At 43.3% G+C, this 22,186-nt stretch overlaps 1 protein-coding gene across 2 annotated transcripts in view; it reads right to left on the reverse strand.

Annotated features, from left to right (window-relative positions):
• HS6ST2 (heparan sulfate 6-O-sulfotransferase 2) overlaps positions 1-22,186 on the reverse strand; it is a 304,245-nt gene that overhangs the window by 29,702 nt on the left and 252,357 nt on the right. The window contains exon 5 of one of the 2 annotated variants that reach the window (XM_007462871.1): positions 12,071-12,157. The exons of the other annotated variant lie outside the window; for it this stretch is intronic. Coding sequence (XP_007462933.1) covers positions 12,071-12,157 — 87 coding nt within the window. The remainder of the gene's footprint in view (positions 1-12,070; positions 12,158-22,186) is intronic. 2 annotated transcript variants of the gene reach the window in all.

Raw genomic sequence — 22,186 nt, forward strand, 5'->3', positions numbered from 1 at the left:
TATGTGGGACGCTATTTTCTGAAAGGTCTTTAGAGTCATGCTATTGCTTGTTTTCACACCCTCCTAGGGATGCCAGGGGGAGTGACGAGAAGGATTATCTGCATTTCACAGAAGGAGGAGCAGTCTTGGGAAAGGGATGTGGGTGGGTAGAGGCAGCAAACTATTTTCTGACAAAGATCACAATTGAAGCAGGTGCCCTGGTGCCTACTGTGAAGGCACAAGATAGCCTGATCACCCTGGAAGGTTCCATAGGCATGAATGGGAGAAACGAAGGTAAACAGGCAGAGGCTGAGTAGAGAGCATCTCATGAAAGCCCGCGGAGAACACATCTCCTCCTCAACGATGAGAAAAGAGGACACTGTTGAGGCCCTTGGAAACAAGCCCAGCACTCTTACTTCTGTCATTATGCTCTTTGATGCCCCCAAACCAAAACTCTTTAGATTCCGAGCCTTGGAGAATCACTGCCCCCAGCTCAGGTCCACAAGCCAGCCACACTCAAAGCTTCTCTCTGCTGAGATGCCTGGACATCCACCCTGAAGGGGACCTTTGGGATTGGATACGATCCATGCCACTGAAGCAAGTGATGAGCTCTCCTAGAACCAACGTCAGGGGGCAGTTTTCAGATTAAATGAGAACATGCATTCATTTAAAGCACTTAGAATAGGGCCTGGTGCTTCGCTGATGTTACTGAGGTTGCTTGGTTATTACTCTTGGGGATTCATTACCAGCCCATTGGTGACCATCCCAATGAACTTATAGAGCATATATCATTATTTACAATCATGATAAATATAGTCACTTTTTGCTTCACAGTCACTCTCTAAACTTCAAAATTATGTTCAGCATTTTGTAAAAGTTTCTTCAATTTTCTTATAAAAACTTTTAGCTGGTGTTAGGGTGCAAATTTGTTTTCCTTAAAATAAAATTATTTGACTAATTAAAAAAAAGAATAGGGCCTGGTGAGTAAGAAGCACTCAACAAACGTTACTGCCTATTTAAAAATCCTGGCCCTTGTTATAGTTGGCAGTCTTTTACTGCTTTTGTTGGGAATGAATTCTGTAAGTTCTCTACCTGCATGTAAAGTATGTTTTGCTTTTTTTTTTTTGGTCAGGTACCTAGAATTATTTGACTCAAATTGAAGAGTAGCCTGCTCTTGGGCTCTATGGAGTAGGGAAAATAATTTAGGATTTAGAGAAAAATGGGCCCTGGTTTCATTCATGGCTCTGCCACTTACTATCTATGTGGCTTGGGGCACAATATGTCATTTTTCTCAGCCTGAGTTTTCTCATCTGTGAGCTGTAGATATAATTCTTGCCTCATACGTTTGTTGATAACGGACGAGAATGCTCTTTGCAAACTATAAAATACTATAAAAGTAATGGGTTCTTTTTAGTATTAGGAATTTGGGGCTTAACCAGACTTGCTTCCCTCCCGCCTCACATGTATCCCCCAATTCACTCTGAGCGTTGCAGACAGTGATGGCCAAACATGTCTCAGGTCTGCCAAACTGCATAGAACTAGTTGACACAGAATAGTCAACTGACCATTTTGATTAAGTTATCCAGCCAATTCAAGCAGTCCATTTTCTCAGTTGTCCCCACCTCCATCCACAATCAACCCCACTCAAGTGACCCCAAACTGTGGCTTGTGATATCATATAAATATATCCTTCAAGCAACGTGATGTTCTTCTTGGACCATCTTCACCACCCAGGGATGCTAGGTACCTGGGAATCAATTTGTGCTTCAAATGCATGTGACATCTTAATCATCCAATACAAATGCTACTTCAAGCAAGCAATAACAGATGGTGGCCTGAATTTTATAGCATCACCAGCATTTTCTGGGCAAAATTTATAGTTCAATCATCAGTGAGCTGAGTCCTACCTCATTTTTTTTTCTGTTTAATCTTTAGCAAACAACCATTCTGAAAACCCAAAGCATATGCTGTAATGAAGCAATGGCCATTGACCAGTAATGTAGTATGTATTTCTGTCCACCCCACTCCTCCATTCTCAGATTGTGTGCACCCAACACACATAGTAAAGAAAGTGTCAAGGCCAGGTGTTGGTGTGGGGGTCCCAGGGAAGAGCACCTTTACATTCAAGTTGAAATGCTAACGGAAAGATGGGGTTTCACGACATTCCATGGCCCCTGAAGAACCTTCTACCTACTCAATACTCTTCCCTCCAACTAAGGCCTCCAGCAGCAGGACCAGTCTTCTGATCCTTGTGAATGTAGGTCTAATATAGTCCCTCAAGCATAAAGGGCATCTTCAGAAAGGATGGATGAACTCAGCCTCGTGGGACAAGCCCAGACACGGTTGGAGTCTTGGCCCCATCATCTATTACCTACGTGACCTAGAACAAGTCAACGTCATCTCAGATTCCTTGTCAGTAAAAAGAGCTAATAATAACCTTTGCTTTATAGACCTATTGTAATGGTTAAACAAGATAATATTACGTAAAGCACTTTGCACAATGCCTGACACATAAAAAGCACTCAATAAATTGTAGTTAATAAAAAGCATCATTATATATTTGCTATATGTGAGGAATGGTTCTAAGTTTTAACTGTATTACCTTATTTAAATAAAATAAATATTTCCTCAAATGTCACCTTTCAGTGAGGTCTTCTCCAACCACTCTATTTAAATTTACTAATTTCCTGTCTGCATCACTCCTTATCCCTCTGCCTTGCCTTTCCCCCCTTATAAGTTATTCCCTTTTAAAATACTATATAGCTTACTTAATTGTTTAATGACAGTATCCCTCCACGAGAATGGGCATGAGGGTAAGGAATTTTGTCTGTTTTTTTCTTTGCTGTGTCTCCAGAGCCTACAATAGTACCTGGTATCTCATAAGCAATCAATAAAAGTTTTGAATGAATGACGAATTTAATCCTCAAGAAAATCCTATGAAGCAGACACTATTAGTATCCCCTTTTTACAAGTGAAGAAAGTGATGCACAGAGAGATAAAGAAACTTACCCAGGGAAGGGCTGGGATTTTAAAGCCATGACTTGGCTCCAGAGTTTGCCATCTTAACCATTATACCACACTGTTTCTTTTAAAGAACTGATGGAGGGAGAGAGGGGGGAGAGGGGGAAGGGGAGAAGGGAGAGAAAAGAGAGGGAGAAAATACGAATGAGAATAAAGGGAAGAGTGTATGTTATTCAATTTTTCATTTTGTTTTTTGCTTTTTGTTTTCCTCCTCCTCCCCAGGACAGTATCTTTTTCTCTGATGAAATTTCTGTGCAGTACTTTGGGAATCTAGCTTTGACCTTTTGATAAAGGCAGTGATCATTCATTTGTCCCCAAAATATCATCTTTAGAGGACACTTCCATTGTCCAACTATCACTCCGTTGTTTTTATGTGTCTTTTTTACAAAGCTAAACGGGTAGGAATTATTTACACACCAAACAATTCATAGCTACTCAATACCATACTAGAGGTTCTAGCCAGTGCAATAAGGCAAGGAAAAAAGGCATCCGTATTGGAAAAGAAGAATTAAACTACCTTTACTCACAGGTGATATAACTGTCTACGTAGAAAATCCAATGGAATCTTCAAAAAAGCTCCTGGAACTAATATGTGAGCTTAGCAAGTTTGTAAATATAAGACTGGTCTACAAATATCAATTGTACTTCTATATCCTAGAAATCATACTAAGTGAAGTAAGTCAGACAGAGAAGGACAAATATCATATGATATCGCTTATGTGTGGAATCTAAAAAAAAATAATACAAATGAACTTATTTACAAAACAGAACCAGACTTACAGACATAGAAAACAAACGTATGGTTACCAAAGGGGAAAGGGTGGGGGGATCAATTGGGAGTTTGGGATTGACATATACACACTACTATACATAAAATAGATAACCAACAAGGACCTACTGTATAGCACAGGGAACTCTACTCAATATTCTGCAATAACCTAAATGGGAAAAGAATCTGAAAAAGAATAGATACTTATATATGTACAACTGAATCACCTTGCTGTACACCAGAAACTAATACAACATTGTAAATCAACTATAGTTCAATATAAAATAAAAATTTTATAAAAATAATGGAAACTTGGGGAAAAACAATTAGAAGTTAAAATAAAAGGATACTATTTGCCATAGCATCCAAAGTATGAAATAGTTAGGGATACATCTGAAAAAGTTAGGAAAAACATGTACACTGAAAGCTACAAAACACTGCTAAGTGAAATTAAAGATCTCAATAAATTGAAAGATACACTGTCTTCATAGCTTTTAAGACTGAGTGTTGTTAAAGATGTCAGTTTTCCCCAAATCTGATATATAGATTCAACACAATCCCTGCCAAAATCCCAGCAGGTTTTTTTTCTTTATCTGGAAATTTACAGGCTGATTCTAAAATGCATATGGAAATTCAAAGGACCTAGAATATCCAAAACAACTTTGAAAAGGAAGAATGAAGTTGGGAGACTCACACCATCTGATTTCAAAACTTATTATAAAGCTAGAGTAATCAAGACAGTGCAGAACTGGCATAGGGATAAAATATTGATCAATTAAGAATCTAGAAATATATATATATAATTGATTTTTGATTTTCAACAAATGTGCTAAGGTAGTTCAATGGAGAAAAGATATTTTCCTTAAGAAATGGTACTGGAAGAACTAGATATCCATATGTAAAACAAAACAAAACTTTGATCTCTACCCTGCACCATATGCAATACTTAACTCAAATTGGAAAACTGCCCTAAATGTAAAACCAAAACTACAAAACATCTAGAAGAAAACATAGGTGAAAATCTTTGCAACTTTGGGTTAGGGAAAGACTTCTTAGATATGCTACCAAAAGCATAATCCAGAAAGGAAAAAAAATGATAAACTGGATTTCAACAAATTAAAAATTTCTACTCTACATTTAAATGCTTCTACACTCCAGATTTTTAGTCAGTGTTGGATTCATAGTAATTATCTGGATAGCACAATAGTTTTGCCCTGTGTTTCCATACTCTTTTTTTTAAAATTAATTAATTTATCTATTTATTTTTGGCTGCGTTGTGTCTTCATTGCTGCGCGTGGGCTTTCTCTAGTTGCGGCGAGCGGGGGCTACCCTTCCTTGCGGTGCGTGGGCTCCTCATTGTGGTGGCTTCTCTTGTTCCGGAGCATGGGCTCTAGGCACGCGGGCTTCAGTAGTTGTGGCACGCGGGCTCAGTAGTTGTGGCTCGCGGGCTCTCTAGTGCACAGGCTCAGTAGTTGTGGCGCATGGGCTTAGTTGCTCCGCGGCATGTGGGATCTTCCCGGACCAGGGATCGAACCCGTGCCCCCTACATTGGCAGGAGGATTCTCAACAACTGTGTCACCAGGGAAGTCCCCCCATACTCTCTTAGTACTGCAAACCATAGTGGGCCATGTTTCACTGGTTATTTGTCTGAAAAACAACAGGTTTGGCCTGGAGGCATTAGAAGATGCCATTGATTTAGCCTCTGTAATTCTTTCAGCTCAGAAAGAGCTAGGCTGAAAGCTAAAAATATTGGGGTATAAAGGCAAGATGGAGCATTGATAGATAGTTGGATGGGGGGAGGAAGGAGGAAGGGAAGGAGGAAGGGAGAAAGAGAGGGACTTCTAGACGGAGGGAGACACGGACTGCAATAGGGAGACAGAGACGGAGAGAGCTGTGTTACTCGCAGGAAAACGGAGGAATCCTATTTGACATCCCGCTTCTTTGCATTCCTAGGCCTTCTCAGGTGAGAGAGGAGTAGAATTCCAGCCAGCACCTGGGAAGTGGGCGTAACCCCGAGGTCCCCCGGAGCAATGCCAATGAGAGTTCTCAACCATGTATGTCACAGAGGAGAAAGGAGTTATTGAGGACCCCTGCTCTAGAGAGCAGCATGTTGAGTCTGTGATTTTGTGCAGGAGGTGAGAAGGGAGAAAAATGACACCTGCCTCCTAAGGCTCCATTAGCACAACACCCTTCTTGACTAAGCTGGAGAACCAGGGTCAGCATGGACAGTCGGATATTTAGGGGGATTTATGATGTTAGTTAGTATACTCTACATCCTAACCATCACAGAGATGCACGTGTACCCCCTAGGAAATATTTCCATAACTGGACTGTTTCTTCCTGGATCTTCCAGCAATTTCTTGTCTCACTCAATCTGTGGGCATTATTTATGTATTGCCAGTGGTGCTGGGGCATCTGCTTCCCCATTTCTGGAGCTGGCAAAGCAGATAACCAGAGCTCTGATTCGGTCAGCATCATACTGGCCAGGTCACACTGTCCCCAGCTGCAGTATCTTGGCAGCAGAGGCAAGCATAATCACTAGTTGACATTTATTAAGCACTTGCCATGTGCCAGGCACTAGAAGAGCCTTACTTGGATTTTATTTTATCCTCACAACAGCCCAATGAGGTAGGTACTAAGCTAATCAGTGATAGAGCCAGGATTCACATCCAGGTCTATCTGACTCCAAAGCTGATGTCCTTTCAAATACACACAAGGCTGCATGATTAATTTATTTAAAGAGATCTTTGAACAGCCCCATCTACAGTTGGTTAGCACTAGGTGAAACCTCAAAATATGCCAAGCCTATGTGTTATTTACCCCTTGTTATTAAAAGTCCTTTTCAAATGTCTTATGTTACTTTCCTGCCTAATTAATGAGTGTACTTTCTGGGGTAGATTTGACTTTTTTGTTGTGACCAAAAGCCTCGCACTATCCTGGCTGGCGAATATTGGAGGGAAAAGGCAATTTGGCTATAAATGTACTGATTCTCGGGCACACTCCACTCCAAGTTGTTCTTAGGAATACATTCTGACATTGGCTTATGTTTTTGTCATTTGCTTTTTTCTACAAAGGAGCAACAGCAGAGAGGGAGGGGGAGGGAGGGAGGGTGTGGAGAGAGAGAGAGAGAGAGACAGAGAGAGACAGAGAGAGAGAGAGTGTTTGGGGCTTTGGTTTTTCACAAGCTTTTGTGATATTAGACTTAGTCTAATAGCTAAACTAAGGCACTATTGACATCATCATCACATCAAACTACAGCGCTTATATGAAAAGTTCAGTACTTGACCATTTGATTGCTATGCTCATACAGCATACCACCATTGTGAAGTGAAAATACACACACACACACACACACTCGTTCATACACAGAGGCAAAACTAGGGGTTTTAGTGGTAGTCACAGCCTACTGTCTTAGAAGAAATACATGGCTCCCAATGAGAGGAAATGACATAATCATGAGATCATAGTACGCAGGACATGGACTCCAGTGATGCACATGTAAACAACTCAATCTGAACATAAAACTGCATCACACTGAATCCACACAGAACAAGCAAGACTTCACCTCTTCTCTCTAAAGCAGGAAAGTTTTCCATTTGGGTCCTGCCAACCAAAACCAAAGGACTGTTGGTGTGTTTAGTTTATTTATGAAGCTATGTGCTCCTGACTCTGCTCATCTAGAGACTGCTGAAAAGATAAACAGGCCTGTCATTATGAGACAATTTTGGCAAAAACAGCTTGGAGTCAGTCTTCCTGTGGCATCTGCTACCAGGGTCGGCTCTGGGTAGAAGTGTAAAGTGAGCAAGAATTGACTTGACCATCTCATATCCCCCTTCTGTACTCCTTTTTCTCCATTTTAGCATCCCCTCCCCAGCTTAATTCATTTAAGCCAATATTTATGGAACTGAACTCAACATTTATGGTATCGTCTACCAGGCACTGTGATTGGGTGCTCTGCCCTGGTCCTGCAATATTCCTGGCCTTCACCAGTATTTGAAAATTGAACTTGGTCTTTGTCTTTCCATAGCCTGAGCCTATGTGAAAAACACCTCAGGCTGAGAGGGTTGATTCATTTCCAGCCTCATCTGCAACTGCCTGCAATCTAATTTTTAAATTGATGCCTCTGAATGTTACACACACACACACACACACACACCCTCAGCCTTGGTTGTCTGGTTCAAAGGAGAACAGCTATAGTGATCTACGAGTTCTCTTTATTGCTTTCTTGAAGAAGCGGTGTGTTAAAGGCTCGAGATAGCTCAACAGTAATATTGAGAAAGGGTAACTGTCCAAACACAACCAAAATGATGTTATTTTGGAGAAAAAGTGAAGTGTTTGAAAAGTACGTGCTGTTTCCTTTCATCATCACTACCCCTACATTTTTTTTAAGTGGAATGATTCCAATTTCTCCCCAAGGGCTCCATTTTCACAGAGGCTAACAGAACCCACCTACACAGGTATGGTAACGTACAAAGGGCACAGCACTCAGCTGGACATCCTGGGACCAGGCTCCAAGCCTCGTGTGGTGCAATTGGCCGAAGTGTCTTTGCTATCTGGGAGTAGAACTGCAGCACACATTGCCGTAGAAAGAGCACGGGACAAATATTAGAACACCAGGATTCTAGGCTGACCTCTGCTATGAACTAGACGCGTGACTCTGGGAAAGTGACTGACCCTTCTTGAGTCCTTATCAGGTCAGCAAAAGTGCTGGTCTCATGTGACGTGTGAACATGTTCAGATACAAAAAGAAAATCTGTAACGGCTCCTTGTGGCTACCATGTATGCTCAGTCTTGACAGTTTAAGTGCTTGCTGGGAATAACCCAATGGATCAGCAAAAGGATTGACTGTGGCTTGATGTGTCAGACAGAATAACAGATTCACATTATCGAAGGGAACCAAATTAAATATGGTGGCCTGGTCTGGCTGGTCTCTGATTAACCTCTGCCAAACCTATGCTTCCTGATCTCAGTGGTATGGCTCTGCACTGCTTTTTTTCCCTGTCCTGTCAATTTGGCTCACTGTTAGCATAGAAGAAACTGCATGTACCTCCCTGAAAGTCACTGTCAGGGTAGTCTGGCTCTGCTGCTCAGACATATCCCATTACATCTGTTCCTCCCTGAAACAGAGGGCTGGTACCCAGGTTCAGATCCAGGCAATAAAATGGAGCAAGCAGAATGACACAACTTTCACTCTGTAGGTTTCTTAAGCTACTCGGCATGCTACGCTGCATGTCAGTTGGCCCCAAGTGGATTGAAGTTGGAAAAAGAGACAGAATTGGCCACTCAGTTTTAGCTTTGACCTCATCCACAACTTTAACTTGTTTTTTTTTATCAACATTAAAGGACTCTGTCTGCCTTAGTGACTTATTTGCATTTTCCTCTTCTGACCTGGCCTTGCCTCCTGAGGGGTAAGTGGAGAAAATGAATGGGTTCAAGGGTCACTTCTCAGAAGCCTTCGTTGATATCCCCACATGATGTCTTCCCCTCCAACAGCCCCCCGTGACTGCCTCACTGTAAACACCATGTTGCCATCCTCTGTCCTCTACGAAGACTGAGTTCCTTGAGGGCACCTATTGTATCTTGCATTTGTCTCTGTGGCCCAGGGTCTAGCACAAGGGCACAAAGTAAAAGCTCGATAGATTTTACTGATTGTTATTACTATTATTGGTGCTAAAGAAGGGTTTTACCAAAATTGTTCATTGGGAGACCCCATGTAGGCACACAATATCCTCTCCAAGCCCCAATTTCCTCGTGTATCAAATGGAAATAATAATAGTGCCTACTTCCTGAGCTTTTGGTGGGTGAGAATTAATGACACGAATTGTATCAAGTGCTCGGGGACAGAGGTTGGCCCATAGCACTCACTCAACACATACTAGTTGTTGCTATTTTTAGTCATGAGGTATATATTTGAGGCAGCCTGACTTGTCTTCAAAAACAGAGGAGGCCAGTTTCTTTCCAGAGAAGAAAAGAAGGCACCTTCTGTCTCCCAGCCTGTATCTGGCCTCAAAATAACAGAGGAATTCTTAAAAACTGCTATCCCCCTGTCATGAGGTCAAATAACATGAGAAAACCCAGCAGGACAGCACCCACCCTGGATGCTGTCCACTGTGAAAGGCACCACGGGGAAAACCCCGGGGAGCAGAAGCCCACCTAGCCCCCTGCCTCCCCACGCACACTCCCAAACCCAGGAAGTAACCACTGTCTCTGAACTATAACAACACACGTGCCTAAACATTGATAGACACTGTTCTAGAGAGTGTGTGGGAAAATGCCCCCCAGCCCCGGATAGTCTCACCATATTCATGGAAGGTCAGTACTGCTGCTGCTGACGAAAATATCCTGAGGAGAAAATGTGCAGAAAAGAGTTTAAAGAAAAAAACCCAACAACTTCCCGCCAACTGATGGGAGATAAGAGAAAGGGAACCTGAAACATCATATCCTTGAAGAGAATACTGGCTATTGGGGAACTTTTAAATCTTCATTAATAATCCCCGAAAAGAAAGAAAAATTGAAAAGAACCAGCACAATCTGTGAGTCACGTACATGGCAGATAAAAGACACCTAGCTCAGAACGTGCGGGAAGGGAGGCCCTCACCATGGCAGAAGTTTGGGAGGTGTCCAAATCCAGCAAGTGGGATATAAGATCATGTTTATCTACTTAAGAATGTATTTATGCAGGCCTCCTACTGTTAACAAGCCGGGTATGGTATTAGCTATGCGTTCTTTATGTCATCTGAACTCCAATTCTACCAACTGCTCCACGGGGATGCTTCATTCACAAGGTAAGAGTCTGGGTTCCCACAAAGCCAAAAGAAACAAAACAATGCTCCTTTCAAAGCACAACAGCAATCGCAAACATCCTTAATTATACATGAGAGTCTAATAAACGGAGACTGTGCCCTGCAGTTGTCAGCAGGACAGGTGTGTACAGGATACCCAGACCAGGGCCTGCCGTTTCTGCAAGCACGGAGTTCAAAGCGATTCTCCAAGGCCATCTCTGTTAACTGCGGACGCATGCTGACGATGAATTGGCACTAATTTGGAAACATTCAGCTGCTTGGGAATGTGTGTATCAATTCCCTTCCTTCATAATTTATTCAGCATTTTGATTGTGGTGCTCAGCAATAAATAACTGAAACGAGTTCTAACTGCTCTGAGATTTCGTCTTCTGTCTTCACCACTGCTTTTGATATTCTCCAAGATAGCCCACATTCAACTTTATATGCAAACCTGAAATGGTATTCAGGAGGAGAAGGGAGAAAAAAAAGGGAGCCAATAGCTCTTTCACTCTAGGAGTTGAAAATAAGATCATATTCAAAGTGCAGCATTTATGGTCCAATGCTGAATACATAAAATATATGACCGTTACAAATTCACCTTTCATGGTAAAGCCATGCTCTTGTAGTGATATATCTTATTGCTAGGTTAGAGCTTTTAGCATGATGAAGGCATCTTTCATCTTCTCCTAGATGCAGGCTGGGTTCTCCTTTGGGGCTGTATTTCTGCCCATCACAATGCCCCACAGCCCTGAGACAGAGGGCTTACAAGAGGACCCGAGTCATTCACCAAAGGGCTGCAGCCACTTCAAAGGGGGAGCGCCTAACTGGAGGTATGCCATCTGCATGGGATCACACTGTTTCAGACTGCCATTCTCTGCTGAATCCAAAGGGAGAGGTCAGCCAATGTTGCTTTCTGGAATCAGCCCAAAGAGGTAAATCTAACATCACAAATATTCAGCCGATAAAAGTTTTTGGCAATACCAAAAAGACAGTTTCGGGTAGGTCATGGTACAGGTTAGTCGCTAGGAAAAGAATACACATATCATGTACATCAGTGACATGGTTAAAATGCAAATGCAATTAAACCAGGATAGCTATGGAATGGCTTTCCAGATTCTTCTAAATCCACCCCAAATCTTAGTGTATGGATCAAAGAGAGATTTTCATGGATTTTGCAAATCATAAAATGATTGATCAGTGCCGCTCTTTCTTCTTTCTTCAACTTTTGAGACTCATAGTCCAAATCTTGCGTTGCTGTAAGTCCTTGCCCATCACAATCAGCCCTAAAAGCTATCTTTCCAAAGCCATCTCTTGACTTCCCCCTCCGTCTCCTCTCCCTTCTTTAGTTCTTCATGCACCCAATATTCCTGACACATGCCTTACTCATTTAAATGCCCAAAGCAAAGCACACAGAAGGCATTCCGCAAATCTTTGAATGAATATGAATGAATGACAAAATGAGGACAGTACATGGCTTGGTGACAGCTATGTTGGATGCACAGGGGCATTTGTCACTTACTTCCCATTCTTAGATGTGCTCCGGGCCTTTGTGGATGACGGAGAGTTGGCGCCTGGATTAGTGTTTGGAGAACCCCGTCTATCCTTACTATACCCACAGAAAGAATAGAAAAATATGTACAACAATGACCACAGAGACAAAAAGAAATTAGTTATTTCATTTAAAGACTTTCAAGGTGCCTCTCTTTCAATATCTTAACCTCTCTCTTCCCCCCTGCCCCCCCCGTGTGTGTGTGTGTGTGTGCGTGTGTGTGCGTGCGTGTGTCTCTCTGTCTCTCTCGCCTCTCAAAATAAAGCGTGATCTTACCCAGTGCTGTCCTTCAAAGGTACGGAGAGTGGGAACCATTGGTCAAGTTCAGAGAAAGCTATTCTTTTGGCATTCAAAGCTTGAGCTGGTGGATGCCATTAATGACAGTGCCACAGCCCAGGCCTCAAGAGAGGCTCTGGGCAAAAAAATAATGTATAAAAATAACTAGTCTTTAACATACAATCCTTTATTTATTTCCTGTCTCTGGGTTCTCTGTACTTCAAGTTCAGTTCTGAAGCTGCTGACTTGCTGTGAGGTATGTGGATGCCAAATGACTTCTAAAAGTCTCTGGGAGATACTATCAGATGAATTAATAATTTTCACTCATACTGTTAACATGGGAAGGCCGTGAATTCAGATATTCTTTCAGGTGAAGCACCGCCTGCTTCATGAGTAATTGAATTTAGATCTCCACCTTCAATAACTCCACAGCTTATGTCAAACCTTGGAAACAATTACGAAATAAATCACTAGGAAGGTCTGCTTAATCTCTTCAGGTTAATAAATGCAGACAAATTAATCACTTGAAGGTAAACAAAAAGGAATAATTGATTGGAGGCTTCTGGATTACCTAATTCTATTTTCTTTATCAAACTATTTTTACCATTATCTTCAATTCAGCTGCTCTGCCTTGAAATTATTACTTTACTTCATCTCCAGATTTCCATGGAAACCAATTCGAAGTCTTTTTCCCCACTTGATGATGTGTGGAATTATTTATCCTGATTTCATCAGAAAGAATTTTTTTTGTTACTAAGATCTACGTCAGCATAACCTTTTACAAAAAGTGAAGGTAAAGAAGAAAAATGCATATCTTGGCTTTCAATGAGTATAATAGAGCCTTCCAAAGGCACAGAATATTGTCTCAGAGAATGTCAAAGAGCTTTCCAGATATTTATGAATCTTTTAAGTACCTCAGAAATAGGTGCCTGCAAGTAGCTGTATTTAGATGTGAGGTGAGGCAGGGTGAGAGGGTGGGTCACAAAAGATATTCTGCCTCACATCCATCAGCTTTAAGTGGCTACGTGGATGTGACTGGAACAAGAGATAATCATGGGTTCCTGGCGATTGCCAAGGCAATACAGATGTGTGTGAGCACAGGGCTAATCAGACAGATAGCGAACGTTCCATCAGGTAGGATTCAGCGTCCAGGAGGGCTCCAAAGCAGTCCTTTGAAGTGGGAGTCACCAAGGTGAGCTCCAATCCTTCTGCTGGGGTGGGTGGCTCTGGAGAGAGTAGGCGCACAGTCTGTCCCCCAGGAGGTGTCAGAAGCCCGCTGAGACAAAGTGCTGAAGAACTCATGCAGCACTGCCCCTGCCCATCCACGCTGACTTCCTGGCAAAGAACTCCTTAACCATCCCTGGGACCATAGCAGCTACCATCCTCATTCAGAAACCCCCTCAGAAACGAAGTGATAACTGGACAAAAGACTGGAACTCAGAAGAATTCAAAAGTGTCTCTTCCAGAAGGCTGCTGCAGTCTCATGCAGAGGATGAAATACGCTGTGTGTTGCAAAATTCAAGCGGGTCTCAATTCCCTCACTTCCACACTCAGCTCACTGGCCACTGAGCCCTCCTCCTCCCACCCCCTCACTCAAACTGGAGGCAGTGGGAAACTTTGCTGGAAGCCTTCTGAAACAAGGGATCTTTTGATCTTGCAGGCTGCTAGGTTCAGAGTAGTAGGTGGTCATTCAACACCCTGTCTCCAGAGTCACTAAGTCCAGGCATCCACGTTCTTTTGAATAAAAGACACCCATTCCCACTGCTGTATTCCCAAGTCTGTGCCTGGCGAGCCAAGGGTCCTTTAAAATCTGCATGACAAGTGACCCTCTTTAAGCTCAACGCAGGGCACCGCAGGACCTCAGGGAAAGCTGTCAGCTGGCCGTGGCGGCCTTATTAACAGCTGCTCTGGAGGTGGGAGGAGGTGGTGGTCCTGGAGCAGTCTTCCTTTAAGTGATGGAAATAAGGACCCCCCTCTGACCAAGTGCCAAATCCTTTAAGGGCAGATCCGAGTGGAATAAACACAAAACTTGCTCCGAGAAAAATCACAGACGGAAGGTACGGCACCAAGACTGGAGGTGAAAGTAATCAGATAACTCAAAATGTTTGTTCCGTGCCAATAGCAGATCCACTGACAGTGGCAAAAGGTATCTGAAAGTGGGGGAGTGGCCAGCAGAATGGTGGCAGGCTTGGATCCTAGGAGTTTAATTCTGTAGATGTACTAAGGAACTGTTGTATAGAAAGGCTGGCCTAACACTGAGAGAAAAGAGTTCCCCCTCAAAGTTCCAGGCTTAGTATGTAAGTCTGGACAAGATGCTATGATTCTGAAACTTTGAGAAAGACAGACCCCAAGTTTTCCAGAAGTGCTCCACGAGAGAGAAAGAGAAAATCCTGCAACTGCAGACTGTCTGGGAGCCTCAGAGATCTGGAGAAACATGGGTCAATGATCCAAAGATTAAGATGCTGCCGAGGATGCTGACCACTGAAAGAAGCATGTGGCAATCCCAGGGACTTACAGGAATAAGCCCTGCCTGCTTTTAGGATACCTGGATGATAACTTGGGGGTATATGAGATTGGGGGAGCTGCCTGGAATTAGAGCTAGTTTCCAACTTACACATCTGAAACAGGCGCACCCCAGTTGTCATTATTTTGTCTGTCTCTAGACCACTTGTCAGCCCTTTTGACTTTCATCTCCTCTTTGGGATATTAAAAGCTATGGCCTGAAATCCCAGGGGGCATGGATCCAGGCTTCTCCCACTCCTCAGGAGTAGCTATCTTTTTCCTGGGGTAAGATTCTTTCCTCTCTCCCTCCCAAGCCGGCCTCATCAAAGACCTATGGATACAATTCCAGGTGGGTTCCTGATAGGAAAATTTAATGAATGCCAGCACTCGCTCTGTCTGTTTGGTCGGCTGTCCATCAACATGTATCGTAAACCATTTTCCACCGGCTCCACAAATGTCTCCAACATCAGAAAAGTGAAAAATAAAATCCTGCAGTATTATGCACATTGTATCCAGGTGGGAAAACTGTGACTGACCCAACTCTTCAGCATTTTCAAAGTATTTCTGATTGAATAATTTGATGCTGAAACGGCATCCAGGGTACTTAACCCAAAATGGCAATCAGATCCACTCCAATCTGGATTTTTCTCTTAGGTCAGAGAGGTACTTGAGGGAGAAGAACCTAGCAGTTTCAAACACCCTCGACTCACTTTCTTGATGGGTGGCATACAGAAACTTCTGCATTTCCGGTAGTACTTTGTAAGCTCTTTTTGGAATTAATTCGTCTCAGACCCATGAGAAATAGTTGTGTTGCTCTAACTAAAACAGCACTGAATTTTTTTTTAAATTAATTTTCAGGGCCCTAGGAATTTGAAATTGTATTTCAGAAGAGAGAGTTGGGCTATAATACTCATTGTCTACATATCTTTTATTTGGCACTTAGCATGTGGCGCCTGTAGTGTTGCTTATATTTTACTGTTTATCCATCTCTCCAACTAGCTCTTAAGAGGGTGCTCCGAAAAATATTTGTTGAACAAATAAATGAAAAAGCTGCATTTCGGCTCAGTGGAAAAGGAGTGCCGTGGCTGTATCAATGTCTGGCACCGGTGGGAGAGAAGGAAGTGGTGACACACATGTCCCATATTTTCCACGCCTAAGGAAGAACAGTCTGGGAAAACTGGATTCCAGTTACTGATGGTTGATCATCACGTGGATCACAAAGAGGTGAGCTTAGAAAGGACTTGCTTGGATGGTTGGCTAGTGCTGCGAATAACAACAGAAAGTCTGTTGCATTTGTATGGCTTTTAGTGTTTTTCCAGTGTGTGTTCTTGGAAGTGGTAACAGAGATGAAACCCAAGCTATTGTTAAGGGTTTACTTCAAGTCTGTCTGGGGAAATGGTAGCTACTCTTTCCTCCCTAGAAATGACCCTTGGCTTCTTAGAGCTCCCAGGATAAGGAAATGTGCTTTACAAATATAGAGCCTAGCAGGCATAATAGAAGCTCATCTATCGCCTTCCCAAAAGGTGCTTGAGTGCCCTCTACAACATATCAACCCACCAAGTGGTTGTCTTTTGAAGCCTTTTAAATCATGATTGCTTCCCCATGAAAGCCTGCTTTTCTATTTTCTAAGAGGCTCACGTTGCTGAAGTATTTTTGCCCTTGTCCTGTTACTGAGCAAGACAGCTCTTCAAATATTGATTTCCTTTAATTAGAGCTGGTGAGGATTCTTCATTTCATTTTTCTGTCTTGCTAGGTTATGTCCTGAGTGGTTTTCTTTCTTGGTTCCAAACTTTTGCATTTTCTTCTACCCGAAGTGTCTAAGGTCGAGTCCATGCCTCTTTAAGCATCCTCTTCCCATGATCTATGATTTCTATTAATCATCAAGCAAAGAAAGTTCAGTTCACTAAGCTGTGCTTTCCTTTAGCTTCCTCCCCTAAGTTCCCTTTGCTTAACTGTGGGCAATGACTGAGGGTTTTTAGACAAGAGAAAATGCTCATCTTTATTGCTGTGAAGCCCATTGTGGCTACAGTCTCTCAGAAACAACCTCAGGCATTCAAAGCATTTACTCAGGAATCTTGAGTTCTAATCCTGGCTGCCAGGGAGGCATGTGACTTCCTTCTGTCTTAGGATTCTCCTCTCCAAAGCAGAGGGCACTCAGCTGATCAGGTAAACCATTCACACAGAAGCGCACAATTACTTTGTAACTGCAGAGCTCTTGGAAAAGGCAGCTGGGACACTCGCATTATCTTGGCCTCTCCCCTTCCATTAACTTTTCACTCTAACAACTCACCACAGGGGCATTGGGGACTGGAGCAATAAGCTTATTGATTATTGTTGCCCTTTTGCTCTCTTCACCTCTTGGCACATGCTGTTTCTGCCCAGGGAAGGCGGTCACATCCCTGAATGCCTCACTGGCATCAGGAAAGAACATGATCAGTTCCTAAATTATATTATTTTCTCATTTTGGCTGGCTATTCACTTAAGTCTTTACCAAGAGCTTGGATGTTGGCTACAGACTATCAGAGGCCACTGGAACTGTGTCTCACCACTATTGCATTCACATCTAGCCCTGGGTTCCTCCATCAGATAGTGGATTGAGAAGCAAAAAAAAAAAAAAAAAAAAAAAATATTCTGCCTGTGCGTCCGGAGCCTGTGCCCCGCAGCGGGAGAGGCCACAACAGTGAGAGGCCCGCGTACCGCAAAAAAAAAAACAAAAAAAAAAAAAAATCATAGTTCTGGTATTGGATGGTTTAGGGTGATTGAGACCTGAAATATGATGGGAACCTGGACCAGAATAGTTGTTACGCGGGTGGAAAGAAGGAAACCATGCACGGCATAGCAAAAGGAAATGACTGAACTTGAGAACTGACTCCATCTGGAGAATGAGAATAAAGTCTACATGAGGTTGCTGACAAGGTTTGGAAGCTGAATGACTGGGAAAACAGAGGTGCCAGTGAAAGAGACAGATTCGTTGAGAGGGGGACCTGGACTAGAGGGGAAGATGATGGATTTGGCCGGGAGCATATCGAGTTGGGGTGTTGATGGACAGTGTCCAGCAGGCAATTAGAGAGATGGCACATCAGCTCAAGAAGAAAGAGACAGGGTCAGATGTACAGTCATCACTCCCAAGTGGGAGTCAAAGCTGTGAGATAAGCCGCAAAGCCTGATGGGACAGCAATCCATTGTGATTAACGAGCGGATGTTTGGGGCGGGGGACAGCCTGTACCGGAACCCGCTTTCTTCCACCCCAGTTTGTGATGATTTACAAGTGGGTTCCAAAGTCTTATAACGCAGGGGCTCAAGGAAAAGAGCCTGAGCCAGTTCACTTACTCGTATAGGGTTCAATGCTAAAGTTAATGAGGGAAAGTACAGGCCTCAAGCCTTTTTCAGTCCATAGGCTGCTATGGGTCTGTGCCCATAGACTGCTTCTCCCCATCCTCTTAGCCCAGCCAGATTGCTTACAGGTCACAAGGCGAGCTGGACACCAAGGGGAGAGGTGGGTGGCAATCACCGTCAACCCATTTCCCAAGGACACCTCGCAAAGTACATCCCAGGCTGCTGTCACCTCAGTGTAAGGAGGGCAACCTGGCAGAGAAGCAAAACTGAGCTTTAGACTTTGGCTTCACTTGCAGCTCATGTCCCTTCCTCTTTGCCCCCTTTTCCCAAGGACTAACCACATATCAGAGACTATACCTCCCACCGATCATGCTAAAATCCACTCGTATTTTTTGGCATGATTCCCTTCCCTTTTCCTGTCCTCAGCCTTTGCACTGTGCCTCACGAACTGGCATCCTCAGTCACCCTCTCTTAGCATTCCTAATGGTACAAGGATGACACAACTAGTAACATCACGGTTGGGGGTGGGGGCAGCCTGCCTGGGAGCAAATCAAGGGCTTTGCCCTGGAAGAGCCAAAGTACCTCAGGCTTCCTGAGTTGAGCTGAGTTCAGGAGGGCAATGTTTAAGGACCTGTGGCCATTACCTTTCCCAAATTGAGGCAAGCTTTGGCCTCAAGCTCTCGATCTGCAACCGACCCACTGAATCACCTAACTTCTCTGGGTCTCAGTTTCCTCTTCTGCGAGTCCTACTTCTTAAGGCCACATCAAAGTTTTGAAACTTATAAAACATTAAATAGTATATTCACTCAAAAACGTTTACTGTGTGCTTTCTGTGTGCCCTTCATCCTGTTGGGCCCTGGAGATATACTGATGAGTGGGACAAGGTACCTGCCCTCAGGCGGCCCAAAGGCTGGTGCAGGAGGCAAGGACGTTGACAGATACAAAACAGCACCTTGTACCAAATGGGACAAAGCAAGTGTGAAAAGACACTAGGGAAATAAACCAGACGGCAACCACCTATGCTTAGGGGAATCAGGGAAGGCAAAGGTAAAGCTGAATTACTATGATGAAATTTATGATTTTTGATTTGTGTGAAAAATCATAAGTCAGGAAATGAAACCTGGGTTATGAGAATTTTCAGAAAATAGAACGAATTATGCCTATCGTTAGTTTGAAACACTTATCTGCCAACAGTGGCTCATAGACTTAGACATGAGAATAACCTGGAGAACTTGTAAAACCCAGATAGCTGGGTCCTACCCCCAGTCTCTGATTCAGCAGCTCTAGGAAGCGGGCCTGAGAATTTACACTTCTACCAAGTTCCCGGTGATGCTGACGTTGCTGGCCTTTGAGAGCCACTGCCTCATCGCTTCTCCGCCTTTCTGCTAAGATCAAGTGGGGAGAACCACTGCCTCACAAGAAGCATGAGACAGCCACACTTAGTGGCCACTGAGGGATCACAATCTGCCGTATCCATTGCCCCTGCTTTCCAGGCAACACAATTAGAATCTTCTGGATGAAATATCCCCCCTGTACTGCTACTGATTCAGGAAAAGGCAGACGCCAAGGGCTGCCAACATCCATCTCTGGAGAAGCTCCTCTTTCCTGAGGAAGTGGCAATGACCGCAAACACCACAGAGTGGAGCTCAGAGCAGGTGAGCCCAAAATTGGATCCGACAGCATCAATTGAGCTTCAAGTTCTATTTACTGAAAATGATCTGGCATAATTAAAACTTCACAACTGGAGCCTAGTTGGTGAACATTATGCATTAAGGAGTCCCCAGAGGAGGCCAGAAAAGTCTCAGTGAACTTTTAGGAAAAGCCAAAGAGGCCAATTGCTGTGGCAGGAATTAGCACACAGAGGAAAAAGAAAAGTCTGTCCATTTCCTTGGAAGTGAGATTCTGACTTTATACTTCAGAATGACGTGAACCAAGGGCGTCACTGGGGGTGGGGGCAGGAACTGATCATTTATTCATTTCCTTTTCTCTGGTGAATAATTACTTTTTTTTACTTTCTACTAACTATGTTCTTATGGGATTTTCAAGAATGTCCACTCTGCCTGCACATTATATATTAAGTTCTTTGAGGACAAGGGTAAATTGTGTTCCTATCTGTTCATAAAGTTTCTTATGACATCTGTCATATAGAAGGTTTTCAATATCTGTTGACTGCTAAGCATCCTGATAAATGTGGCTTCTAACATATGTTTGTTGAATTGAACAGACTAACACATATTAAGTTTGAGGTCTGGTAACAGAGTCATGTGCCTTTGGGTTTTTGTTCAAATGACATATCAGACCACACTGTAGGCCTACAAAGGTGATAGCCTATCACAGGACCATTACTGAGCTCCAATGCCCACTGATATGAAACTAAAGTAGGATAAAACCAGTGGGAATCAGCAACTTTGGAGACTGGCATTGCCAAACGAACTGAAGGCAACTCTAAAGTTGTAGAAAGAGCATGGGCGCTGGCATCAGGCAGACCTGGGGTCATACCCTGTCTTTGTAATAGCTGGATGATCTTGGACAGGTTGGGTGATGGAGGCAGGGTTGGTCCTGCCTAACCAAGGCCTCTGATCTTAACACTGGGGCTTCAGGGCACCAATTCTCTAGCTACATGTTAGTGTCCAAGGCCAGGAGCATTCAAATACATTCTTGTGGCTGAACTCCACATCTTAAGTGCTTTCTAAGGGGGTGAATGTATTCAAGATTTAAAAGTGCAGCTGGGGGCTTCCCTGGTGGTGCAGTGGTTAAGAATCCGCCTGCCAATGCAGGGGACATGGGTTCGAGCCCTGGTCCAGGAAGATCCCACATGCCGCGGAGCAATGAAGCCCGTACGCCACAACTACTGAGCCTGCGCTCTAAAGCCTGCGAGCCACAACTACTGAGCCCACATGCCACAACTACTGAAGCCTGTGCACCTAGAGCCCATGCTCTGCAACAAGAGAAGCCACTGCAATGAGAAGCCTGCGCACCACAACGAAGAGTAGCCCCCGCTCGCTGCAACCAGAGAAATCCCGCGTGCAGCAACGAAGACCCAACACAGTTAAAAATAAAATAAAATAATAATAAATTTAAAAATAAAAGTGCAGCTGGCTCCTTAGAAATAAAATAGAAGGGCCACGTCAACAAGGTGTTGAAAATGCTTTGTGGTGTATTTAGGAAAGAAAAGTTCTCTCAACTCTGCTCCAGTATGTCTTTTAACAGCACTGTGCCTCTAAAGCAAAGGTTTTTACAGGTTTCTCTTCATTTATATTGAGAGGGACAGTTAAGACTCAAAAATATTTCCATTTTCAAAGTGCTCAAGCATCACTCATTCAGGGATCACACATTTGTTTGACTGCATGTTGTTTCTAAGTAGGGGCTCCTTTGCAAATATTATCTGTTCTATGATGTGTACAGGCAACTTCTAATTTTCTTTTCTGAGTGAAACCCAATAATCAGCTTCTTTCTGTTGTGTTCCAATTTGGAAATCTGAGCATTCTTCTACTGTGTATGTTCATGGGAGATTAAAATACTGAAAATTCACGGAAACAAATCTTGTTCTCCATCACCCATTAATCACTGTTAAATGCTAGGCCTTGTATAATTTATAACAATATACTTCTTTCCACGAATATGAGTTTTTAATAACAGTCTAGTCTAACACAGAACACTTAGCTAAGCCAAAGATTAAGGCTCTTTATTGAATATACCCCACCTCAGGCAATGGAAAGACTCAGAAATATGGAGCTAGAAGGCTCCTTAGAGACAATAAAGTAGGGTTCAGAAAGGAGAATGGATGGACCCAAGGGAGGCACCCAAGCATGGACATTGACTTAATGATAGAACTTGGCTGGCACCTAGCAAACCGGGCTACAGAATACAGAACAAGGCAGGAAGGCTTGGGACCAAAGATGAGGTAACATGAATGAACTGTGGCTCCATTTGCCAGCATAAGTAGTACAAGAAGGCGGGGGGGGGGGGGGG

Source organism: Lipotes vexillifer, unplaced genomic scaffold, assembly GCF_000442215.2.
Source record: "Lipotes vexillifer unplaced genomic scaffold, Lipotes_vexillifer_v1.1 scaffold481, whole genome shotgun sequence".
NCBI classification, from domain to species: Eukaryota; Metazoa; Chordata; class Mammalia; order Artiodactyla; family Lipotidae; genus Lipotes; species Lipotes vexillifer.